We start from the raw sequence: 19,976 nt of genomic DNA, 5'->3' as shown, positions 1-19,976 counted from the left end.
TTTTCATCTAAGATCGAAACCGAGCAGACGTCATCAATTCTAGAATTGATACTCTAGAAATGTATTATTTCTTATTTCATACAAAAAAATCATTTGATGTGAATCTAGGCTCGTTAAAATGCATAAAATTTTTCATCGATTTCTTGCTACTTGTAATAATATTATTTATTTAACATTATTAATATTTAATATTATTAAAAATTTAATCTGTATGACTCGTGTGAATACACACACACTCATAACGTCCAATTGTTGTAGTATATATTATTATTATTATTATTATTATTATTATTATTATTATTATTATTATTATTATTATTATTATTATTATACTAAAACAATTTATTATAAATAGAAGCAAAGAAGCTTTTCCGTGCGAGATATGAATGAAATCAAATTCGATTTTCGAGCTCGCGACAATCGATAATTTAAATATGCAGAACAATGGGCAAGGCGATTATTTCAAGCTTAATAGAATATCGTGAAATTATTGGCAATCGAGCGACTATAATTGGCCGGTTGCAATATCGCAACGTCAGCTTTTCTCGTTCATACGCGAAACACTTTTTCCCCGAGCTCTCGAAGTACCACACGCTCTACGAATGAAATTAAGCCATATGGCTACATCGTAGGGGCGTGCTGAGGCCGATGCGCCGCGCAACTGGTTGATTTATCGGTGCTTTCGCGTAACGAAAACTAGCGAGAGGACCGAATTGGATTACGGCGCGTGCACAAATTGCTTTATTCAAATGCGATTTTAGGTCGCGCGTCTTCCGTAGACTGCAAAAAGGGCCACGGCGTAAACGGGAACGGTGTTCTCCTCCGTGTTTCTTCCTTCTTCTTATCTCATTCCTTTTTATCGTGCGCGAGGGATCGTTCGCGCGTATAACCGATCGGATGTAGGACGAGCAATTTTGCGAACGAGTTGAACGAATGATCATCTAACGATATCTTCTACATAAATTTTTGCCATGACGGTAGACAACGAACGGTAGGCCGAAATTAACTGGATAACTTAATAACTGACATAACATATTGGTAATTGAACTATTTTTCGTATTTGCTTTGCAAAAGCGTTTTGATATTTGCAGATAAAATATAAACATAGAAAGATTAATTTTTAAAGAAAATTAAGATTGTGTGTATAGTTACATAATATTATATTTATTTAATTTTTTTTTCAACATTTTTTTTCTTCCCTTCGGATTATTTTGCAATATAGAATGTCATGATGTTTAAATCCTATCAATGGATTTTGTGATCAATTTGAAATTTACTTTCCCTCGATGAAAATATCGAGAAAGAGATCATCATTTATCGTAACCTTTTAATTTTTAACGTTATACATTCTAACTCGGTGTGCAATTGACCGTATTGTGATTCCACGTGTTCCATACGCTCCCTCGTTCAATAATCCCAACTTGTTTGCCAAAGTTGGTAAAGAGTGGGTGAAATACCAAATCCGACTGGAGAGTCGGGGGTTCGATCGTGGAACCGATGAACGTGAGAATGGACATCGAGTCCATACGGAGAGAGCATAACAACCACTAAACTATAATCACAGCCGGAATACGCACACGGAACAGCCCGTAGTACTAAATATAGCATCAATGTCAATCTCTATTACGTGTGGGACGAGCTTTACGTAATATAAATGTAGAAATATATTCGAGACGATGACGTAGATCACGCAGAAGGGAAGACTCATGAATGATGAAATCTTCTGAAATTGTGTAAGACAATCGTTGCTCGTCGCGATCTTTTAAATTTAAGTAGCAAATATTTGTACGCTTTTTCAACGCAAAAAGAAGTCGGAGATTTGAACTTTGAATTCGTGGATCTCAAATAATAAGGAAAAAAAGAAAGAGAGACAATTGACGCGGCATTGCGACTTGCGATGTCGCACGATGGGTTGATGTACCACGTCCGCGAGAACATCGAGGTATTCCGCTATACATAGCTTTGGAACGGAGAAAAACGAGCGAGGAGACAATTCGCTTTGGAACTCGACTGGAGATTAATTCACGACACGTTCCATTCCAGTTCGTTCGTATTCCGCGGCCGCCGTCACATTTCGGTATCGATATAACCGGCGGGATAACGGGGGCTGGGGGAGAGGGAAATGATTTCTAAACCGCGGCACTCGGGGTATATTTCGCGCGGGCTATATTTCATAGCACCCGGCACTCTTGAATCGTATCGCAGAGGCGGCGCGGCCACGGGTAAACAGTAAATTCATTTCGATCAGCGTCGACATCAGCTTCCTTCGGAGTTTACGACGAAGCTGCGCGTGGCAGTTGAAACGGAGAGACGAGAGGGAGACCCGGGGGGAAGGGGGGGGGGGATTTATTGCACTCGCGAGCCCTTCTTTATCTCATTTCTAAAGCTTCCGCGCTGGATTGGGAATATCGTGTTACTCCTTACGTCGTAACATTCACAGATCCGCTCTCCTGCCTTCCCTCCCCCTCCCCCTCCCTCTCCCCCCACTTCCCGTAATTTCTTCTGTTCTGTCTCTCGATGTTTTGTCTGCTTCATCCCTCAACGTTGGCTTCCCGAAACCATTTATTGCTCCTGATCGTTGTTACACAGCCTTCTAAGAGGATATCATAGCGCTTTCGAATGATGAATGTATCCGATGTATCTCGTTTCTCGTTTCGTATGTTTTTTTTTTTTACAGTTCTGAAACGTAACGGAACGTATTAGTAACGAAAGATGTTTCACTTTAAGTTTTGAGATCTTACATCCGTAAATATCTTAAAGATAGAAAAAAATATATGACAAAAAATATATAAAATATAATATAAAAATCTATTAAATATACAAATATATATAAAAACGAAGTGATTAGATCATATAATGATTTCTAAATTCCAAGATAATTATTTATACATATTATTATACACATCTTAGAAAATATAGTATTAAAACTTAAAGTGAAACATGATGTTATTAGATTATGCTCTACAATAAAATATTTATCGAACTATTCTTATCACATAAATTATTTAGGTTTTACAATTTAATCTTATTAGAGATATTTTTCTATACGTTGCTCATAATGACGACGTGTCAATTCGTAAAGTATTCTCAGATCAATGAGAAATGAAAGGAAAAGTCTTTGATGATATGTATCGGATTAATGGAAATTGACGCGCGAGATCGAACTTATGGTGTCTCTATCATTATTGAATTTACCATGGCGGGTGAGGAAGAGGGGAGAAAGAGAAGGAGGAGATAGGTGGAAACGATTAATAAAACTCTAAGGATGAGGGATCTAATAAGTAGCCCGGAAAGCGGAATAGACTGCACAATGAATGGAAGAAAGGCATCGTATAATGTCAAAGTAACAAACGGAAAGTTTATAATGTCTTTTATAATGTCGGATTGTTACGCGACGAAGACTTAAGGCTATATAGCGCTTTTGATCGGTGTAATAATAGAGCTATTAAATTCGCTATCTGAATACCAAGCAATGAAATATTCAAGATTTCTCGATAATCGGTTTTTTTTTTTACGTTCGCTCCGAGAGCACGATCACGCTGATATCTGTGTTCGATCGTTACGTACTCAATCCGCCGAATATATAGATATAGTTCAACTTTCCAATATCTACAGTGACACATAGAAACAAGCGACACTAATGATAGAGTAACAAAAATAATATTGCCGTCGGGCATAGCGATGTGCATAAGTTCGCAAATATAAATCGAAATACTCATAAAAGGAACGAGCGAAAATATAAAGGAGGAAAATATAAATATTCTGACTTTCTATTCCTTCCGTAAATCTTGTGCGATCCATCGACAGTCTCTTCACAAATCTACAATAAAAAAGATAATATTAATAGATTAATTTCACTTATATAGATTTTATTTTAATTTTTTGTACATTTTGAAAATTAAAGCATGCAAGTGCATTTGGATTATTTCTTACAAAGAAGCGAACGTGGTGGAGGTAACATCCTTACTAGACTAATTTTGTATCGCCTGGAATCGGCGAAAAGATGAAAGACGAGTTCTCGAAAATTGCGTCCTACTTCTAACGGTGCGAAGAGAGGTGGCGGCACAACAGAAAGTAATGGGTAGAATAAGGACCGGGTGAGGTGGGAAAGGAAAGGGTGATCGGAGGAAGGAGGGAGGAAAAAACTCCACCGCGGAGAAAACCGAATCAATAAACCTACGATCTCGTCTCCAGCCTCCTGCCTTGCACCTAGTTATATAACGCGGGACGCATTAACGAATCGCTCGCGCCTCGCGAATTACGGTCTTAATCAATTAGATAACTTCCTCACGAGCGTCTGCGAACTTTAACGCATCTCGTGAAATGTTGAAAATAAAAAAAATTGATCCTTCTGCCTATCCATAAGTCCGAATTTTTATTATTTTGTTACTTTACATACACATATTACAGTACTGTATTAATCTGATTAAATGAATCCATCAGATTTTTTTTATTGAGAAACAATCATAATAGGTCAATAGATTGATAATCTTCAAAAAATATAAAATTGACAATAAAATAATAAAAATTGTATTGTATAAAATTTTTATACAATACAAAATAGCATATACTAGAAAACAATGCATTGTGATGGAACAAGATGTCGAAATGGTTTTTTTTTTTTATATATTTTGTCGATTATGATAACACGGATGTTACTTTTGTTTCTAAATTCTGTAACATTTTGATATCAGGACGTCGCTCATCGCAATGTATCGCGAAATTTCGATTTCCGTAAACTGTTCGAATTCTTAGAGACGTCACCACTCTGTTACCTCTTAGGGGCCTTGTTAGCTTTAGCTTTTGCTCCAGGGCAAAGTAATTATCCCAAAGTATTCTCGAAGCTGTTTTCTCAGATAAATATGCAAAGAAGAATTGCTCTAAGTAATTTAACATCGGCACTTAATTAATATTTGCAGAGATTTCTTCAATAAAAAAAGGTATTATCGGAAGTACATTTTGTCGAGTCCTCTATCAAATTCTAATGTAATCTGAAAAAAATTCTTTCCGTACTTAAATTATTACATGAAATATTAATTTTCCTGTCAAGCGAGTAAATTTAATTAAATTACTAAGACTTATTAAAAATTTGAATAAAAGTTTCTTTGAAATGATTTAGTTTGAGGATTTGTTCGCGATATATAAAAAAAGAATTATTTATATGTGTTATATATTTCGCGTATTACACATCTGTTTTATGCGATAGTTGTTTAGGAATCTCAAGTTCTGATTCCGAAATAATTGTTGTCGAATCCGATAAATCACGTTCGCTCACGATACCTTAATGATAGAACTGCGCACATTTATATTAAAGTTGAAGAAAGAGATTCAAGTATAAGAAAAAGTACAATAGCATCTGCCTTAAATATCGATCGGAACGCCATTATCTTTGATCCTCTTTTTAATAGCTTATATTGTGTGTGTGTATATTTGCCTTTCCATACATATCGATATTTTTCACGAATACAAGAAATAATTATAAGAAATAAATAAATTACTGTTAACGAGGCATATTTACAAAACTAAAGCTTACTTAAAAATAAAGCAATTTTATAATATTTTTCTATATTTATTTATATTAATGTAAAAATTAGTAAAGAAAATTAGACAAACTAAGAAAAATTATTTATAAATAAAAAGAATTTTTTGTTATTTTGCAGTATTATAATAACAAATAATAATATTAATGCAATTTCAATTTATAAATCATTTAGTTTAATGAGATATTTAGGATGACATATGTACCACGTTTCTTATTAATATTACTTTTTAATAATAGAAAAATGTTTGCATCATAATTTTGCTATTAACGAATATTTGAGCGTACGTTCTGATAAATGTATACAGCTAAATTTGAAATTTAAATTAAGTATTTACATTTATAAATAATATATGAAATTTTCTTTCACAAGTTACTTTCTGCCGTCGACTATTTTTTGCTCGAGGCAAACTGTTTAGCTGTTAGTAGACATTGATAGTCAGAGTCTATTGTATAAATCCACAGTGGTCACGTGCCACGGCTAGCTCAAAAAATCTCCCTTGAGAAGATATTAAACTTCTGACACAATGCCGGGCGTATCTCCACAACGTACTGGGGGCGAAACTCGTGAAACAAGAACGTGAAAATTATATTTAACAGCGTTTTACTCTTCGTCATTACGACGTATTTAAATATTTCATTGTCATAATTAATATAACGTAAATATTATATTGCGTTTATTTTTTACACGTTTTTAAAATTGATAAAATTACACTTACTCTCATTTCATCTCGTAATAATATGCCGTTGAGAATTGACAGTTCAATAGCGATAGCGAACGTGGCTAACAGGAGAGGGGAACGTCATATCGATTATCATTATTACTTTTATCATAACTTGACTCAAATACTTGATGCTCATAATATTTCTGATCTCCATCTGATCTTCTTTTTAGCGAGATATAGCACTAATAAAACTTATTATTATTATCTATACATAAATAATTTTTTCTTTATGACTTTTTCAAGTCAAGTTAATTTATTTTTAAAGCAGAAATACGTATTTTTGTATCTTTTAATATTATATCATTTTTATTAAATATGAGTGAAGAAAAAGAAAGTGTTAGATTCAAATATTTTGTTACTGCAAAATTTACTTAAAAATAAATAAAATCGATATTTTACTTGCATCTCTTTAATATAAGATTGATATAAAATTTGTTTTAATAGATTATAATTAAACGATCGCTATTCGTTTAAAATTCTTATTAAAAAATGTCGACACGGTATTTGAAATATTTAGCATAACTCTATTTATAATTTATACGGATATAATAGACTGTATGTAAGAAACGCGATATTGATGATATTTCCGATTTTATCCGTCTTAAATTTTAGATTGATATTCAAAGATCTCTTGTGGCGCCGATTCGAGCTCGCAAACATATCGCGCTCATAAGCCGAGAAAAATCGAGGGACAGAAGAACACGAAATTCATCACGCAGGCGCGTGAAAAGCGTTCGTCTCATTTCCTTTGCGAAACGCCGTTTTAGATTTGTCATCGCGTGCATGACGTGCGTTGCAGAAAAATTAACAGCAGGCGAAATGGAGATACGTAGCACGACACAAATTACGACCGGGAGAAATGAACCTCCTCGTTGCCGAGGTCGGGATAAAATAAGACAAAGGGTGCGAGGGAAGCTTTTGGAGGAAACTCGCTTTGCGAGGCTCGCGTGTGAAGTCTGGGCGCGACACAAAGCCGCGGTTCGAGCTTTTTTAATTGTGTCCCGCCGCACCTGCTCCCGTCATGGTGCTTTCGTGCCGATCCGTTCTTTTTTTCTCTGCGTTGACCTTCGATTTGTGACCCCATTACTTTCGTCCTTGTACGGACGAGCAGACGAGACTCTTTTCCTATCTTCCACGGTTTTAGAGAGAGCTTGATCATTTTGCTTTCGGGAGAGCTTTCGAAATAACCGAGAGATAAAAAAAAATTCACGAAATCGTGAAGAGATATTTCATGTTATGATTTTATGTTTTTATGCTTTATAAATTAAACTATCTATTTTTGAAAAATGCAACACATGCAGCACAAATCAATATTTGTTATATAATAATTTTGATGTAAAAAAGTGAATATTTTCTCGCTCATAGATAGTAAGAGCAATAATGAAATATTATATTAGTGTTTAACAATTTTTTTAGTGTTTTACAATTTAATCGACGTGCAAGAAATCATAAACTTTATTTCGACTAAATTATTTCTATCTCAATTTTATCGATACGACAGTTTTCATAATAAAACTTTCCGACTTTCCGATTTAGGGATTTAAAGTGTTAATAATAATATTTAAAAAAAAATTTGATACTTCTTTTTCAAGCATAATCAATAAACAATTCTTACTTTATTCCGTGATTAACACATTTGCCAAAACATGGAGGGTGAAAAATCCATAGGGAGCGTGGTCTAAGAACGCTGAATATCGTTTGAGGGTTTAAATCAAGGGCAGGGTTTCTGGAACACCCTGTGTACCCGGTACACAGATCGGTGTATACTCTACGAAGAAATCGCAGACGGAGAGGGATCGACTAATTTGAAATTCAGCCCCGTACCCCCGGCGCTCGTTGCACGAGCGAGCTTGACGCCTATTGTCGAGAGGAAGGGAACGGGAGGGACGTTGAGACGTGGAAACGCAGATCTCCGAGGAGTGGGTACATTATTATCTTTTTTTTTTCCTCGGTGCAAAACCAATAGCTACTCCGGCGAAATGACGATATGATTTTCTCGTTGCGGAAACGAATTTACGAAACCACGAATAACGTGGTCCGCGTTTTAGAGAAGGTGCTGCAAATTTATCGACGTGTACGCGCGCCCGTGCGTGAAGTTTCCATGGCGCGGGGAAAGCCCGGGACAGATTTCGGACTTTCAAAGCTCTCGAGCTCTTCGAAGAAACCCGATATGATTTAATACGATTCCGTAATTCGCGCGAAAATTTGCGAGGATATTTATTAATGGTATATACCGTGTAACCGGTGCGCCGTTCAGAGAATCGATCATGAATTTCGTTCGTTCTACATAATGATTTTAATTTAACAGAAAAAACGAGAACAACATTTTTTTACTAGGAAACTATTTGTTCTCTGATAGAATTTTCTTGTTTTCTAAATTAAAGACAAACTATTTTTTAATTGTAAGTTAGAAAAAAACCTCGATATAATACATAAAGAGGTTTATGTAATTCTTTTTATTAGTTTGACTTTTAATTTCGGTAAATTTTGTTTATTGATTCATTACTCATTGTACTCCATAATAAATAATAATAAATAAAAAATTATCAATAACAGATAAATAAACTGCAACTAGATGTATTAAATTGATATTTAAAATTGATTTTTAAAATTCTGTATGAAGTTAATACAGAGCACTTTATCAAATTGATAGAGATTAATAAATAAAATGCATTAATGTACATTTGTAGAGTAGTGTGTATTAGTAAGCATCAATTTCGCTCGTAGTATTAGCAAAGGATATCGTATATAAGGCTCGATATCACTGTTTAGTAGTAATTCTGAACGTAAGTTCAAAGATAACCTACTAGTTATGAAATAGAAAATCACGTAACGGATTAGTCAATAAAAGAAAAGAAATAGAACATGAGAGAGAAAGAGAGAGCGAGGGAGAGGGACTGAGAGAAAGACAGGAAAAAGTAGCGTGGGAGAACCTTCGAAATACTCTTGAACTACGAATCGGCGAGGCGAAGCAGCAAAACGGGAATATATACGTTACCCAAAGCATTACGGAGTAAGAAGTTCATTTCTCATTGAAATACCATCATATTTTCAGCCTGCCCGTGTAACGCGAACGCCGAATCCACGATTCGATGCCATTTCGCTGTCGCTAAGAAGTAAATGTGAAAAATGGAACATTTTTATAGGAAGAACGGACCCGATATCTCGGTAGATCATGCTTCGAAAGAGCGATACCAGGAACTGATTCACATGAGAGATGTCTTCCTGTATATATTTTCGAAATTATTGCCAAATTTACTGATAAATAATATTTTATCGAGTTCCATAACTTACAGCGTCGCAGAAAATAACGTTATTGATCGGGCGGAAATACTCTTTTTATACTTTGAAGACATGCATTGTTTCTGAATATTCGATAAAAAATGAGACTTTTCTTTATTTACACTTTCGTACCTCTACATTAAATACCTTTGTGAGAGATGAAAAAGAAAAATATTTATACATTTCGTATAATTACTACACGAGAAGAAAAGCATTCTTTAATACGATTGTGTATGTATATGCTTGTGTAAATATTACGAAAAGCAAAAAATTCGAAGTCCATGATAATTCATTCGGTAAAATATGAATATTTTTTTAAAATGATATAATTGAAATGTTCACACTTTTCAACTTCGTAATTAAATACTTAATTAAATCTCTCCTCCCTTGTTGCATCCAGGAAGTGATCATGGGAATATATGTGGTCATATTCTTGCAATCGCATCTATTTTGCCTGTCGTTCGAGACGCAATGAAATGTTTAATTAAATCGCACAATGACGGCCGTCTGATACGGTATCGCTGGAATTAGCAAAACTGCCAATGCGATTGTTTAACGCGGTTGCAGAAAGTTTGACAGATATCTAGATGCTATCGTTTGTCCTATTAAATTTTCTCGGCATTATTCGTTTACGATACGAAGACCCACTTTCGTGTGACATTAGACGTCGGATCTTTTCAGTTTTGCGATCTATCTTAGAGAGAATGGGAATCAAAAGATATTTTGCCGTTTCACTCTATTGTTTAAGTTTCAACTTAATTTAACTGAAAATTGAGTTTTCAATCGTTAAAAATAAGACAGAATCATAGATAAGTAATAACGTGGAACTGACACATTATATCAGACATTTAACATTAAATATATTCTAAAAAAAGTATTTTTATCTGTATATTGATATGCAGAAAATTGAAGATAAAAGATGTATTTTTATTTTAAAATATTATTCAGAGTTAAAACATACATATGCAGATTTTAAGAGATTGTTTAAATTTATGTTTTCCTAAAATATATGTGGATTAGAGAGTGTTTGTGACAAAAATTAATTTTGCCATATATTCTAATCAGAAATCACAGACTTAATTTTACATCGAAAAAGTTGCAAAAAGATGCAAGTCTTCTATCTCTATATCCATTCTATATCTATTAAATTTTCAGTTTTACATTATTTATCTATAATTCTTTATCTATTATGATTCTCTTTTTAGCAAGTTAAAAAACGAATTAAATATAAATCTAAACACGTATTAAAATGCACGAATTATAAACTATTCTCTATAAGATGGATCGCAAAGTTAAGAACTAAAATTATTAAAAAAAAAAAGACTTTTTGTACAATTCCAGTTTATTATTACACCAAGTTTTGTCGCATCGGTGTGAGCTTTATTCGCGATAGCTGAATGACTCTTGGTGAGTTATTTTTCCAGTATCTCCCAAAAACATTATTTTTTTTATGTCGATGTCGCGATTACCACGTTTCATCGCTCGAGAGCGATCGCGCGCGAAGAAAGGACCATCGAAAATCGTTCATAGCACCTTTTATGCACGTCACGCGGTGAAAGCGACGAACTCGCATCTGTCTCGTGCAAAAATCTTTCTTCCTCGATTTCTCTTTCTCTCTTTCTCTGTCTCTTTCTTTCATATCTACATCCTAGTCGCGAAACAATTCGTTTGCCTTTTCAGGATCGACGTTTATATACATAAATCACTACAACGTTGACGTCGTTTCCGAATACAGTGCTTTCTACGTGCCTTTGAGTACAGTATCCACGAGTATCGTTTGACCCGTCGAAAGCAATAATTTTATCCGTTCGTATCAGCGGCCGAACGTACTTAAAAAAGCGCGTAAACACGAGTGATCGAAAAAGCTGTTGACGGATCGCTAGTATTTTGCATGTATTCCTATCGAGAGGCTCGAGCACATTTTTATTTTTACAAACTCATCGCACAATTAGAAATATATTTAACACGCGATATCTATTATTTATAGAATATTCTTTTGTTCCGCAACGAAAAGTTCGCTAGATACTGTCAGAGCACATTCTGCTCAATTTTAATACAAACACATCAGAGAAAGAATTGTAGCAACATTCATGGAGGACATTGGTATTTTAAAAAATATTTCTCATGTGCATATACAATTGCTCATTGAAAATTGTTGACGCGTGAAATAATGATTAGCAATTTTTTCGTAAGTCATAAATAATAAATAAATAATAAATTATTTACCTCATTGTTGCTCGACGCATCCTATAACCCCACTCTTCTTTTCTCTTTTCTCCCCATCGTTGCTCCTTCACAACACTCACTAGCGAAAACAGTTAATTATAATCGCGTTCTGATAATCAGAATACGATAATCACAGTTTGCACGATACTCTTAATTGTATTCACGACGTGCGTTTTACTGCATTACAATGAATTAATACGAACCGCGTTACAAATCGCTTAATAAATGCGATTTCCTAAATTAGCGCGATGAATAAACTTAACGAACGGATTTTCAAAAATTTCTATGAATAAATGTTAAGTTTATATTACTGACAAAATATGGAATTAATAATCGTAATAATATTCACTAGAAGCTTGATTTAAACTTTAACTCTGTTCCGTGGCTATGAATTGCTGCGTGAATATTAACTGTTGCATAGATCTTATTTTCATGATAAATGTTTAATAAAAATTATATATTTATAATAATTATATATTTTAAACAAATCTATAGTAAATAATAGATAAAATGGTAGACAAGAATGGTAGACAAGAAATGGTATACAAGAAACATGTATTTTTCATTATAACTATCTTCTTATCATGTGACTTAAGAATGTGATTAGGAATGTGTCCACTTTAGTTGGGATATAGTTGAATAGTTGTTGTACAATATGGAAACAAACGCCGACTGTTGTATGCTAATCTGCTACAACCATGGACATTTAACGAGATGAATATTCTATTTACTTAATATCGTGCGATATGATACGTTCAGTAAAATTTAATTAGCAGCTAATCAAGGCACGATGAGTTATCCAAAAATATATAATTGAACATTCACATAGAATGCATAAATTTCGAATGCATAAATTTCACGAAATAAATGCGTTATTGGCAAATGGTTGATATTACTTTTTGCGTTTTTGCGTTATTTGAAGTAACGACTCTGATGGTATTTGCGATTAATTGAAAAATGGTGGACAAATCACATTTGCAACGGCAAAAATTCAAAGCACGTCGCGAGATATCCGAGTCCGAGCCTCGCTAAGAAAATAATTGCCGCTTGTAAATATCACGTGGTAATAATCTGTGATTCTCTCCGCCTCGAGTTCCTATCTAACATGAGTAAACCACGCGAAATATCTGCTCTGATAAATGGTCGTCGCCTCGACACGCCTACGAATTGTGGGAATTAATTTGTCGCGCGGGCCGACAGTCGCTAATTGTTTGTGATCACGTTTGCTTTTGGTACTCACTGTGATCGCATTCCGAGGGATAATAATGCTAGGATGCACGCGAAACGGCTTGCATCGTTGCCTAACTGTTCGAATGTCGACGCACGAATGACAGTGTGATCATGTGTATATAAACAAGGGTGCTATATAATGCAATATGAAAATAAGAGACATCTGCGTGTTAATTTATTCCGGGTTATATTTAACTATTACAAAATCGAGATAAATCGAATAATTTGCTCTTTGTATCTCTCAATCAGATTGTATTTTTAATTAGAACTATTATATATTTGAAGAATAAAATTCTCTTTATTTTGACCGAGAAGGAAATTCATAAAAGTCAAGTTATTGTCTTTATCCAATTTCATCGCCAATTTATTATTATCTTTGACAGATAATGCAGGAACGTAATTTCAAAGAATTTTCCGAACAATTTTAATAAATCAGAGAAATAAAATTTAATCGCGTCGCAAACGTATGGTGACTTCCTGTCGCTTCTATAGTTTCATTCATCACGGAACATAAAAATTTGGAAAAAAGAAACATAATTATAAATTGTAATTTCTACTTTTTAATATAGGCGTAAATGCAGTATGAGCGCGTAAATTCTACGTGATATCACAGCTAACTTTAATCGTTTATAAGTCTGAAAGCCATTATAATCTCTTGACATTATCGAGATTTCCAAATCTAATTCCTAGAATACATTATTAAAGAATTTTACGGTGATCATGAGACTCTATAGAATACCTTTTTTTCTCTCTTTCTCTTTCTATTTTATAAGCTGCTTTAGATTAAAGCTACTAAAGCATAATGACAGATTTGAGATATTTTAATTCGAATAAAACGTTTAATGAGTTAATTGATCTTTTTATATTTTTATATTTTTAGAATAAAATGTCGACTTGTTAGAGAAAATCAATTATTACCATCAAGTTACGAATGCGTGTGCAATCATAGATAAATGAACTGTAGGAAAAACATTCGCGTTTTGTCTTCGTGAGAACGAAAAATGATTTCCGTGTGGATAGATATTTTTCCGTTTCTTTATTCGAGATTTAGCTATTCAAAGTAAGCTCGAGACAGCTTGCCACAGAGACGTGAAATATATACAAAACAGCATATACAAAGATAAAGTAACGGCAAGATATATCGCACTAGTTTCCGAGGAACTGTAGACGCACTGTAGATTTCGTCATCTTGGAAAATCGTCGTCATCTAACTTTTAGTTCGGCGTTCGGTGTTACTTGTACAACAAAAAAACTACTCGAGGAGAAGGAGAGAATGTTTATTTTATGCAAGAGGACCGAGAGTAGTTCATTTACTCAGCGGCTTCTCTACAAACGCGATCGCGAATTCCTGAAATTCAGTCCGGTAGGTAAGAAGGTACACTCGCGCGCGCATAGAATGTGAAAAAAAGGCAGGGAACAAGAACAGCGCTTGGTCGGAGGTAACGCAAGAAGACGCAAGCTGCAAGCGTATCCGCAAAGGGTGCCCTTTGCCCCCGCGCGCTTCTCTGATGGAGGAAACTCCTCGACTCCGTGCTTGCGGTCCGCTTCTGCTAGTCCGTATTTCGCCGTTTGGTGCTCTGTATCGCATTAGGTAGGAGTCCTGTCGTGGCCAGCGACGAGGATAGAGAAAGGGTGGAAACGAGGAGAAGAGCAGCGGCAGGAGACCGGGGTGCCAGGGGGATGGGAGAAAGGCGAAAGCTCGCTGTGCGCGGGGTTGCGGAATGGTAGCGGCGATGGTAATGACGACGGCGAGCGATGGCGAGAAGAGGGTCGAGGGCGGACGGGACGAGGGAGGAAGGGAGGAGGGCGCACCGCAAGCTCGAAAGTTGGGAAAAAGCCAAGGAAGGGGTTGTGCTTGGTGCGCGAGCTAGCCGGAGGGCGCAAGCTCCGGGTCTTCCTGTGCCCTCCCACTCGGTCGTGCGATAGGTGGAGCTTTCCTGCCTGCCAATACATGTCCCGGGGAACGCGTACTCGCTCCCGAACGGCGCGAGTAGTGCCGAGCCGCCGCCACCGCCACCGTCAGTCCTTCCACATCCACACGAAAACGCGCGTCCCACGGTGGTGGCACCGTGGTGTGTGGTGGCCTCTCGGCGCCGGCTCCGCTGCTGCTGCTGCCGCGCCGTGCGCGGCTGATCAGGTCAGGAGGGTTGTTGGGACCCCGGTGAGAGGATAACCCGCGCGCGATAAGGCCGCGGAGCACCACCCGCGAACGCGACACCGCGGTGACATAACGTCAGGATCCATCGAGTGACGGGATATATCATAGGGATGTATGATCGAGGGGGTTGGGTCGGCAGGTGAATAAAAATTAGCGCGAATTTATATATGTCGTACGGTGTGCTATGTGCGTAGAGAGATAGAGAGAGAAAGAGAGAGAGAGAGAGAGAGAGAGAGAGAGAGAGAGAGAGAGAGAGAGAGATATGTCGGTGAATATGAAAATAATTCCGTTAATATGGACCGATGTGCACGGGAAAATCGGTTATATTGTGGCGCGAAGAGGGTGAATCTGTTATTACTGGGTCTGGTAAAGGCGGGTTTTTGTTACTCATATTGTATTCGTGACAATTGAAGCGCGACAATAATCTAATTATCGTGCATCAGAGGATATTTTGTCGTTGATGACGGAGATCATATTATATTATAATATTCCCAACAAGAAAAGTAATTTGGCCTAAACAGACATTTATTCTTTTTTCTACTTTATCCTTTTAAGAAGAAGAAAATACTTTAATAACGATCGAGGAGTGATCGCGTGATATTCCGAATAATGTGATACAGTACGTATTAATTTATGTTTTTTTCTGCATGCATAAGAAGTTACATACATTTTAATTAATTTCTGCCAAAACTTGATTTAAGATCATATATATATGCATCATTATATTGAATAAGTTCTGTAAATTGAACTTATTGCTCCTTTAATTTGTTCTTTACTGGTTCTGCATGTTATATAATGAATATATTTGGTTACATCTTATACATCTTATACATTGTGAGACAGTTGAATATTACATGGAAGAATGATTATCATTGCATTAATTAAGTTACTTGTTTTAAATTTCACAATCATTGCGTGACATTTTAGCATGTAAAGTTGTTTTATCAGTGTAGTGAAAAAAATCTTAGCGATCGATAGAGATACGAAATTCTCAGTAAGTTGCCAGTGTGTATTCTTGCATTAATGATTTAAACATGATTATATGCTAAAGTGCGTAACTGAAAGTTAATGGATGCGTGCAATTTCTCAAGACATTCCACTAATTAAGCTCTATAGATACGGAATTTCATATAATTAAAATTTTGTAAATTACGATTGCTTTATGGATTTATCGATTGCACTTATTTTATTGATGTGACAATACGAAACTTGCAAAAATAAAATGATAATATAATATTTATATGGAATCATATTGTGTGAATTTATGAGAAATATAAATTTTATAATAATAAGTATATCAGAATAATATTAAATTATATATCTATAATTTTTATTTATAATTTTATTTAAAAATTATATTAAAAAGAATAGTGTGTATAAATTATTAGTTTGGAGATTTAAAAAAAATCATGATACATTAATCACATAAAATTATTTCTGTAACAAATAGAAAATGCAAAAGTATAAAGAGATAAATCATAAATGAAATATATGAATGGAGATGATTCATAAATAGAAAAAATGTCAGGAGTATCAGTGACGATTAATTGATTTTGAAATGCGTAGAACATACGCAATGTTTTGCAATGAAAAGGAAACGAATGATTAATGAAAAATTTATATAGGAAAATTTACGAAGATATTTGGAGACATATCAATTTTTCCGAAACTCTTTTATTATAATGTAAAATTATACATGCAATGGCAAAGCAACGATATATTACGATATTCTCGTAACGTTTTTATTTATAATCATTTGAAGTAAGCTCTTTTTTCGCGAAAATGTATCGCGATAGACAGAAATTACTTCCCCGAGCAAATATCGGGTGTGTCCATATTGCGTGTGCTATCGGGCGGTAGAAAGAGATTATATTCGTAACGATACATAGCACGAAATATATGGTACGATATGCACATTGAGAGATATCGTACTCGTTGTTTTTTCTAGCAACTCAAAAAGCGCGATACATCCAGAATAAATGGAATATCCAAAGCGTGCGAAGGGTAAATTCAGAAATAAATAGACAAAGAATTTCGATAGACAAAGTGAGAATAGAAAAAAAAAGTTTGCAAAGGAAAATAATAAGTTTAACAAAAGTCTAATTTCTAATGTGTCCTTAAAAGGCAACTTCACTTTCGTGTGCATCCAATTTACCGAATTGCAAAATTCAATCGGATTTTTGTCCAGAAAATCGCCAGAATATTCCTATTTTATATTTGATATTCCTATTTTATATTTTATATTTGAAATTCCACGTTGCACGTTACGTTATTTATTGCACGTTAAGAAAAAATTTTATTGTTGAAAAATTTTACCTCTGAACTTGTACAGTTTATTGAAACTATAAATTCATAAACTATTTTTATTAATTATATTTTTCTTTTTCACTACTATTGGAATTCAGTGAACTACATGTTGCAAAACGACGCAGAAGACAGCACGTGAATAAATTGCTCTTTGACGACACCAATGACATTTTAATCATTACCTTGCGTTACACTTAACTCTCTCTTCTACAATTTTAGTACATAACGTACCAGGCAAGTAAATTTAGGTAATGAGACTTTCCAAACATGTTAGCATGAGCTCTTGTTTACCAAATGCGCTAACACATAAATTCTTGTTTGCTGGAGCGTACATAGCAGCTACGAAATATACGAAATATAACGGATGCTTGCAAAGCACTTCGAAATATCTTATGAATATCGACTGATTGAATTTCTCTTGTGCATATATTTTACATAAGTAACAGAGATATAATTTGTATACAGATATAATTTTCAAGATTTAATCCGTTGAAAAAAAATATAATATATCCGGAAATTGTCTATCCTTTACATCAAGTTTTTAGATTATAATTTCAATTTTTGATATTTCATACAAGTACAAGTACATTTCGCTTCGGAATAACTGACATGTTAAGAACAGCGTAGAGAAAAGTAACGTGACATCTAAAATACAAATGTGAGAAGAAAATTGGTCCGCGCTGAATAATAAATTCCAAAGCGGAATAGAGTCGAGATACAGCTTACGTATTGATTAAGCAAATCGAGAAGAACTTAAAAGAAGAATGAAAGGAAGATGAATACACGACTTTCAAGTCATATGTTAATTAAATTTCTGAGATACCGATCGTCGTGTATAGTACGCATGTAGAAACTCCATGTCGCAAGATACTCTCGTACGACTTTTGTATCTTAGAAATATGATCGTCGGGTAACGGTAGATCGTACACGGTTGCGAGCTGCGATGATCGCGCGAGAAAGGTGTGCCACAAGATCGACGTCGAATTTTCTCTCAGTCGGCTTTCAGCCGGTCGATCGTAAGCCCGTCGACTTTGTCGGATCTCTCGTCGATCGCTCCTCGCGCGTATTAAGCAGTCACTCGTGATTTCGCATCGCTTGACGTGCGTCAAGAGTTGCGAATTTCTCATCGACGTTATCAATATCTTTTTATTCACGCATTTTCCGCAAATACTCTCGCACTGTTTAAGAAATACAAATAATTTAAATAAAGACAACTGATTCTAAATATTATTACGACTGAGATCGTTCTGTACTATTATTATTATTTTTTTTTTTCATCGCCGGGCTATTTTGTATTTTTTATTCCGACATTTCAGTATCATAAATTTTTTTTAATTTTCAAGTCCAAGAATTTTGTTTTTCTTTTAATTCATTTTCTTTAATTTCATTTCATTTCTGCGTACAATTGTGTTCGATATATTAATAATTAAAGATCTAAATTGTATTTTGGCCAAACTTATCGTAATCGATGAAAGTTAAAGATCATTGGTGTGACCGACGGGATCTATCCGTGGCAGGATCAGCGCGAGGCTTCACGAGGTGTTCTTTTCGAATTGCAGATCGAATATAAGTGCGCGCGTGTGGTTCGTGTGTGTGTACATGTGCCATCATCACCACCGTCCGCAGTAGTAACGGAAAAGAAGAGGGCTCGACCCACAGTGGCCGGAACCATCAAAAAATGGATGCGACGCCGCAGCGAGTTATTTTTGGTTTACTTTTATTCGTCCTCGCCACGTTACACCTTGGTAAGTTCTTTATTATTACAGTTAACGAACACAACCGCAATCGCAACCGAACACGCAATGGAGTACACGACATCATGCCAGTCTGGAGAAATCAAAGAAGGAGAAGTGGCATGGATATAATGCTTTCATCTTAAACAATTAACAAATATCATTCTACTGATTTAAAATAGTTTTAAAAAAATTGCCAACCAAAATTCCCCCCTCAAAGAGTTAAAGAAAAATAATTGTAAATAACGCGTGTAAATTTCTGTAATTTCTTTACGCGTTTGTCATTATTGATATTGCAAAAAAAATTATGATAAGATATATTTTCAATTTAACGAAATGTTCTTCCAAATTTCATACTTTTTTTCATACGAGATGCTCACGTCGTGTATTTGTGAAATCATGTATTAATCAGATTTATTCGCTTTGTACATTTGATACCTGGATCTTTTATTGATCTTATATTCAGCGTAGCATGATATTGAGCCATAACTTTAAGTACAAAAATTCGCAATACGTGATGTAATCTAAGTACGCAAACAATTATTTTTCCGCGTGAGTATAAGAGTTAATATATTTATTCAGCTCTCGTAATAGGATTGGCATTGTGCTGTGTACTTCGAGAGAGCTGTGTTCTATTAATTTAAAATGGATTCGCGTGCATTGCGCTGTAGAAGCAAGTAGTTACCTGCAGTTATTGTTATTACGCCGCGCCCATTATTTTGTGGTAACGTTCGCATCTCGAGTCTTGTTATTACACAAAGCGATTTAAATTACGT

The 19,976-nt window shown here is 35.1% G+C and overlaps 1 protein-coding gene and 1 long non-coding RNA gene across 9 annotated transcripts in view; one reads left to right on the top strand and one right to left on the bottom strand.

The window, feature by feature from the left end:
• LOC105429529 (protein Skeletor, isoforms B/C) overlaps positions 1–19,976 on the top strand; it is a 68,982-nt gene that overhangs the window by 4,322 nt on the left and 44,684 nt on the right. For 3 of the 8 annotated variants that reach the window (XM_089079891.1, XM_089079888.1, XM_089079890.1), the window contains exon 2: positions 19,027–19,212. The exons of 2 other annotated variants lie outside the window; for them this stretch is intronic. In XM_089079891.1, the coding sequence (XP_088936017.1) occupies positions 19,146–19,212 (67 nt within the window). In that variant the 5' untranslated portion in view covers positions 19,027–19,145. Of the gene's footprint in view, positions 1–14,674; positions 15,300–15,709; positions 15,780–19,026; positions 19,213–19,976 lie in introns of those variants that run through there. 3 more of the 8 variants (XM_089079889.1, XM_089079886.1, XM_089079887.1) reach the window with 3 other exon arrangements.
• LOC148936116 (uncharacterized) lies at positions 3,768–7,137 on the bottom strand. The gene is made up of 2 exons (XR_016139918.1): positions 3,934–7,137; positions 3,768–3,820 (listed from the first exon to the last, which is right to left on the bottom strand). It is a non-coding gene; the product is annotated as an uncharacterized LOC148936116 (long non-coding RNA).

The sequence above is a fragment of the Pogonomyrmex barbatus genome, unplaced genomic scaffold, assembly GCF_055798465.1.
Source record: "Pogonomyrmex barbatus isolate J1 unplaced genomic scaffold, ASM5579846v1 scaffold3, whole genome shotgun sequence".
NCBI classification, from domain to species: Eukaryota; Metazoa; Arthropoda; class Insecta; order Hymenoptera; family Formicidae; genus Pogonomyrmex; species Pogonomyrmex barbatus.
Note: the sequence above shows the minus strand (reverse complement) of the source record. Positions and strands in the feature narration are given on the sequence as shown.